This window comes from Piliocolobus tephrosceles, chromosome 6 (genome assembly GCF_002776525.5).
Source record: "Piliocolobus tephrosceles isolate RC106 chromosome 6, ASM277652v3, whole genome shotgun sequence".
Classification (NCBI taxonomy): domain Eukaryota; kingdom Metazoa; phylum Chordata; class Mammalia; order Primates; family Cercopithecidae; genus Piliocolobus; species Piliocolobus tephrosceles.
This window is the reverse complement of record NC_045439.1, coordinates 95277479-95284583: the sequence shown is the minus strand read 5'-3', so window position 1 is coordinate 95284583 and position 7105 is coordinate 95277479. Positions and strand designations below refer to the sequence as shown.

At 47.1% G+C, this 7105-nt stretch overlaps 1 protein-coding gene across 7 annotated transcripts in view; it reads left to right on the top strand.

Moving 5' to 3' along the window:
• The window catches only part of ZSCAN2 (zinc finger and SCAN domain containing 2), a 24675-nt gene extending 17795 nt beyond the window's left edge, over positions 1 to 6880 (top strand). For 6 of the 7 annotated variants that reach the window (XM_026448312.1, XM_023187167.2, XM_026448310.1 and 3 more), the window contains one exon: positions 4074 to 6880. In XM_026448312.1, coding sequence (XP_026304097.1) covers positions 4074 to 5533 — 1460 coding nt within the window. In that variant the 3' untranslated portion in view covers positions 5534 to 6880. Of the gene's footprint in view, positions 1 to 98; positions 405 to 4073 lie in introns of those variants that run through there. The other variant, XM_026448314.1, reaches the window with a different exon arrangement.
• The last annotated feature ends 225 nt before the right edge of the window (positions 6881 to 7105 follow it).

Genomic DNA, 7105 nt, shown 5'->3' with positions numbered 1-7105 from the left:
ATAAATAAATAAATAAATAAATAAATAAATAAATAAATAAATAAATACTGTGGATTAATGTGTGTAGGTCAAAGGCTCTTTCCTTCTCTGCTTTCCAGAAACAGCTTCCTGCATACATGGCTGCCCTGTGTGATTCCGGTTGCAGCCTCACCTCCTTTGCCTCTCTGAACCAAAGAAGCCAGCCCTACTTACCCCAGTTCCCAAAAGCAGGAAGTGATTTTCTGCCTGAGCTTTCTGAAATCTGCTCCCTCTCACCCCAGGGCTTTCCATGCTTATTCATTGCACTTCCTTCCTCATTGCTTCTACCAGTCTGCTGTTTTGGGAAGCCCTGACATGTATTTTGGTGTCTGCAAATTTTATCTTCTGATCTCACTGAAAATAAAATTGGAGTTTTACTTGTTTTCCTTGTTGCTTCCGAGATCATTTGAGAGCTCACCAGTTCTGATTTTAAAACAGCAAAAACAGCCTTATTAGCTAATGTTACCTATTCAATTACTAAAATCACCCAAAAAAAATGTTTCTGGGCATGTTAGTTTGCTAAAAATAAATCAGGGCCTTGGCCTGCAGGTTCTAGAGGAGAGATGATAGCAGGGCTCCATGCTCAAAACTTGCCAAAAAACTGTCTTCCGGCCAGACATGGTGGCTCACACCTGTAATCCTAGCACTCTGGGAGGCCGAGGCGGGTGAATCACCTGAGGTTGGGAGTTCAAGACCTGCCTGACCAACATGGAGAAACCCTGTCTCTACTAAAAATACAAAATTAGCCAGGCGTGATGGCACATGCCTGTAATCCCAGCTACTTGGGAGGCTGAAGCAGGAGAATCGCTTGAACGAGGGAAGCAGAAGTTGCAGTGAGCCAAGATCGCACCCCTGCACTCCAGCCTGGGCAACAAGAGCAAAACTCTGTCTCAAAAAAAAAAAACCAAAAAACAAAAAACAAAACTGTCTTCCATGACCACGCGCAGTGGCTCACACCTGTAATCCCAGCACTTTGGGAGGCCCAGGCGGGCGGATCACTTGAGGTCAGGAGTTTGAGACCAGCCTAGCCAACATGGTGAAACCCCATCTCTACTGAAAATACAAAAATTAGCCAGGAACAATGTGTTGGCATGCGCCTGGAGTCCCAGCTACACTACTCAGGAGGCTGAGGCAGGAGAATTGCTTGAACCTAGGAGGCGGAGCTTGCACTGAGCCAGGATTGCACCACTGCACTCCAGCCTGGGTGACCAAGTGAGACTCCATCTCAGAAAAAAAAAAAAAAAACTGTCTTGCAGGAAGTTGAGGAAGCACAGAATTCCTGTTCCTGCCAAGTCAGAGTATACCTTGTGCCCTTTGTGCCTGTATCTGCCTTTGTGCCTGTATCTGTCCTCTAGTGATATGAGGGGTGCGGCTGGAGGGCAATTCTGTGAACCCACAGATTAGCAGCAGCATGTGTGTCAGTGTAAGCTTGGAGTGTTTTCAATTTTAAATGTGATCTTAAGGCCAGGCGTGGTGGCTCATGCCTGTCATCCCAGCACTTTGGGAGGCCAAAGCAGGAGGATCACTTAAGCCCAGCAGTCTTGAGACTATCCTGGGCAACATAGCAAAACCCCATCTCCACAAAAATACAAAAAAATTAGCTGGGTGTGGTGGCATACACCTGTGTAATCCCAGCTACCTGCGAGGCTAAGGTGGGAGGGTCACCTGAGCCCAGGAAGTCAAAGCTACAGTGAGCTGCGATCTCGCCAGTCTATTACCGCCTCAGTGACAGACTGAGACCTTGTCTCAAAAAAATAAAAAATAAAAATAAATGTGATCTTAAATTGACTGAAGGCAAGAGTAGAGTCCAGGTCCTGCCTGAGAGGGGCATGTCCAGTTTTATCATGTTTGTATGTGAGGGTTTACATTAACTTACAGAAAATTAATTGAGCATCTAACCTTAAATAAAGTTTATTAGCTTTAATAATAGAAATGTCACTAAGAGTTTGAGTGCAATGGCTCACGCCTGTAATCCCAGCCCTTTAGGAGGCCCAGGCGGGCAGATCACCTGAGGTCATGAGTTCAAGACCAGCCTGGCCAACATAGTGAAACCCCATCTCTACTAAAAATACAAAATTAGCCAGGCATGGTTGCAGGCGCCTATAGTCCCAGCTACTCTGGAGGCTGAGGCAGGAGAATCACTTGAACCCAGGAGGCTGAGGTTGCAGTGAGCCGAGATCTCGCCGTTGCAGTCCAGGCTGGGTGACGAAGTGAGACTCTGTCTCAAAAAACAGAAAAAAAGTGCAGCTTTTTTTAGGATTGAAGTCGAGGGAAATTTCCTCCTCAGGCTCATCAAGAGGACATTGTATGGTATAAACAATGTCATCAACAACTTCCTGGCAGGATTAATGTTCTCGACAGCCATTAATTTCTTTTTTTTTTTTTTTTGAGATGGAGTCTTGGCTCTGTTGCCCAGGCTGGAGTGCAGTGGCATGATCTCGGCTCACCAAAACATCCGCCCCCCCAGGTTCTAGCAATTCTCCTGCCTCAGCCTCCCAAGTAGCTGGGATTATAGGTGCCCGCCACCATGCCCAGCTAATTTTTTTGTATTTTTAGTAGAGATAGGGTTTCACCATGTTGGTCAGGCTGGTCTCAGACTCCTGACCTCAGATAATCCACCCGCCTTGGCCTCCCAAAGTGCTGGGATCACAGGCGTGAGCCACCATGCCTGGCGACAGCCATTAATTTCTAATGACAGTTCTTAGAGTGTCAGCCAGGGCTATGGTTCTGCCGGGGGTCAGAACAGTGTGATCCAGGCTCAGCTCTCTACTCTGGCCTCATCCTCGGGTAGATTTTGCAGTCCCTCATCTAAGGAAGGGGCTGTGTTCTAGTAGTCCTCCCTATTGATTTCTTTTACTCAAATATTTGGGCAGTGGAAGGTTTAACAAGTTCCCAGAAAATATTTTGTATTACCAATTAAAGATCTGTTCATAAGCTCCCACTGCAGACAAATTTGAGGGCTCTTTTAACAATCCAGTTAACTTGCTTCTAGTCATTGGTATACACACCTACGGTCCTGATTGCAGGGGCTCTGTCATCTTTCCTGTGTCTTAAATACAAAGTAATGAGGTCATAAACACCAGGTACATGTTATACAAGAAATTATTATGTAAGCTCCTTTTGAAAGGAGACCGAGCTTTAGGGAAATGTCTGTGGTACCAATAAAAAACTCATTGATTCACTCATTACATTGAATCAAGCACCAGGCATTATGGTGAGTATCGGGGTAATTGGGTAGGTACCCTGTTGATGTCCTTTAAAATTCCTACCTAATCTCATTTTCAGATGAAGACATGGGACATGGAACCCAAATCTTTAAGGCTTTGAAATTCTGGGTGATTGCCACAAAGATTATGAGGCCTGACAACCAGTCAGAATGAAATAAGCCTGTTTTTTTTTTCCCTTCAACTTTTAAGTTCAGGGGTACGTGTGCAGGATGTGCAGGTTTGCTACAAAGGTAAATGCGTGCCATGGTGGTTTGCTGCACAGATCATCCCACCACCTAGGTATTAAGCCCAGCATCCATTAGCTATTCTTCCTGATACTCTCCCTCCCCCTCCCCCACAGGCCCCAGTGTGTGTTATTCCCCTCCATGTGCTCATGTGTTCTCTTCATTCAGCTCCTACTTATAAGAGAGAACATGCAGTGTTTGGTTTTCTGTTCCTGTGTTAGTTTGCTGAGGATAATGGCTTCCAATCCATTCATGTCCCTGCAAAAGACATAATCTCATTCCTTTTTATGGCTGCATAGTATTCCATAGTGTATATGTACTACATTTTCTTCATCCAGTGTATCATTGATGGGCATTTGGGTTGATTCTATGTCTTTGCTATTGTGAATAGTGCAGCATTGAACATATGTGTGCATGTGTCTTTATAACAGAATAATTTATATTCCTTTGGGTATATTAAACCTGATTATTAAAGGCTTTGAGGATTTCCTAGCCTCTTTGTGTTCACTGGAAGTTTAATTTTTATAAATTTCCCCCTTAGTTTCCTTTTGTCATCATGACAGGGAGTTGAGTAGACATTGTATGTTTTTCTTCATTGTTTCAGATTTTGAGATACAGAGTGAAAATTGGGAGAACTGTAATCAAGACATGTTTGAGAATGAATCACGTGAGATATTCTCTGAAATGCCTGAAGGTGAAAGTGCTCAGCACTCCGATGGGGAAAGTGACTTTGAGAGAGATGCTGGTGTCCAGAGGCCCCAGGGACACACCCCAGGCGAGGACCACGGGGAGGTGCTCTCTCAGGACAGGGAAGTTGGCCAGCTCATAGGCCTGCAGGGCACCTACTTGGGGGAGAAGCCCTACGAATGTCCCCAGTGTGGGAAGACCTTCAGCCGGAAATCCCACCTCATCACACACGAGAGGACCCACACAGGAGAGAAATACTACAAATGTGATGAATGTGGAAAAAGCTTTAGTGATGGTTCAAACTTTAGTAGACACCAAACCACTCACACTGGGGAGAAGCCCTACAAATGCAGAGACTGTGGGAAGAGCTTTAGCCGGAGTGCCAACCTCATAACCCACCAGAGGATCCACACGGGGGAGAAGCCCTTCCAGTGTGCCGAGTGTGGCAAGAGCTTCAGCAGGAGTCCCAACCTCATCGCACATCAGCGCACCCACACGGGAGAGAAACCCTACTCGTGCCCTGAGTGTGGAAAGAGCTTTGGCAACCGATCCAGCCTTAACACGCATCAGGGGATCCACACTGGAGAAAGGCCCTACGAATGTAAAGAATGCGGCGAAAGCTTTAGTTACAACTCCAACCTAATCAGACACCAGAGAATCCACACAGGAGAGAAACCCTATAAATGTACTGACTGTGGGCAGAGGTTCACCCAGAGCTCAGCCCTCATCACCCACCGGAGAACCCACACAGGAGAGAAACCCTACCAGTGCAGTGAGTGTGGGAAAAGCTTCAGCCGCAGCTCCAACCTGGCCACGCACCGGAGAACCCACATGGCGGAGAAGCCCTATAAGTGTGGGGTGTGCGAGAAGAGCTTCAGCCAGAGCTCCAGTCTGATCTCACACCAGCGTATGCACACAGGGGAGAAACCCTACGAGTGCCTGACATGTGGGGAGAGCTTCAGCTGGAGCTCCAACCTCCTCAAGCACCAGAGGATCCACACGGGAGAGAAGCCCTACAAATGCAGCGAGTGTGGGAAATGCTTCAGCCAGCGCTGCCAGCTCGTAGTGCACCAACGGATCCACACAGGCGAGAAGCCCTACAAATGCCTCATGTGCGGCAAGAGCTTCAGCCGGGGCTCCGTTCTGGTCATGCACCAGAAAGCCCATTTGGGAGATAAGCCCTACAGGTGCCCTGAGTGTGGGAAAGGCTTTAGTTGGAACTCGGTCCTCATTATACATCAACGAATCCACACTGGGGAGAAGCCCTACAAGTGCCCCTCCTGTGGCAAAGGCTTCAGCAACAGCTCTAACTTTATCACACATCAGAAAACTCACATGAAAAAGAAACTTTATCGAAGTGGCAAAGCGCGAAAGTGAGGGACTGGCCTGGAGTGGGAGTTGCCGCACTGCCCCAGCAGTGATTCCCTTTCAAAGAGCCGTGCTTCCTAAACATTCTATGGGGTTTTGCCAGAATCTTCCCCTTGCTCATCCTCATTTCCAGGACACTGTCATTTTAGTGGTCTGAGTCAAGTCCCATATACATTCAAGAACAGGGCAAAGGAGTGGAAGGTCTGGAAAGTTGGGTCTTTTTCCCTTACATTGGGTGACTTGATTGGCCCCCTCTCTCGTGATTCCTCTGTGCCTCAGTTTCCTCTTTGGTAAAATGGGGTGGAAATGTTTCTCCATGTGGAATGGAAGACAGCATGGCCCACAACGTGGGCCAAGTCCTTAGAGAAATACTGGAAATCTTTGGTGTGGTTCTGGTTGTTTCGTTGTTTTGCTGCCACATTGTTGGGCTAAGGTGCCTTCACCTCAAGCTATTAGTGTTCCAGAGCTCCCTGCCCATGCTAGAATCTGCTCTTCTGGCTTTGGTGCCTTGGGCTTTGATTTCAGGTCAAGATAGATGGGCTTCTCCAGTTCTGAGTCACCCACATGAAGATAAAGCCCCTTTCTGTTTCCAGAAAGTGTCAGGAGCACAGAAACTTGAGGAAGTACAGCCTGGAGCCAGTGTCCCAGTGTCCTTTCCATTGGTAAGAGTTGGACAGGGCCTGCAGGAAAGGGGTAAACTGAGGACATTTCAGTGCTTGCTTTTGTCTCTGCCTACTGTCCTGTGGTAGGTAGGTCAGCTACCATGGGAACACATTTGTTCTCGTGGGGTTTCATCCTGGCGAGTAGTGAAGTCTGAGAGTCCCAGCTGCCATCCATGGTGGATGGTAACTTCTGTCTCATCAAGAGTAAAACAGTCCTGCACGCAGCAGGGTGGGTTTGTGCCTTTGGCCCAACAGATACATAGCCCCATAATTTCTGAATTATTCTAGGCACTTGTGTCCCTCTTCTTTTATTTTTTATTTGATATATGCAGACCTAGAATCCTGTCAGGTAGCTTTTGTATACTAATAACATTATTTTTAAAGAAGTGCTAACTTTGAGGACATATCTGTTCCCTGGAGATATTTGGGCTCGAATCAGGAGTTTGTCCTACAGGTGTTCCCCTTGATCTTGGGATGCTACCAGGGCTTTGTTCTCGGGATCCTCGCACCTGGAGAGAGTGAAGATGGGCATGATGGCAGGTGAAGGGGGTTGCTGTAAAGTAAGAGGAGGTAAGGCGTTTCCAGGAAATGAGAAACTGCCTCCTCCTACACATGGGGCCTGTGCTCAGAATGGGCTTAGTTCTTATAGGATGGATGCTCAGTATTCCCTAATAAAGTAGAGTTCCATTCTTTTCCTGAGTCTGTCTTTTACTATGTTAAAAACCTGAACTAGGCTGGGCACGGTGGCTCACACCTGTAATCCCAACACTTTGGGAGGCCGAGGCGAGTGGATCACAAGGTCAGGAGATCAAGACCATCCTGGCTAACACGGTGAAAGCCCGTCTCTACTAAAAATACAAAAAATTAGCTGGGTGTGGTGGCGGGCGCCTGTAGTCCCAGCTACTTGGCTGAGGTAGGA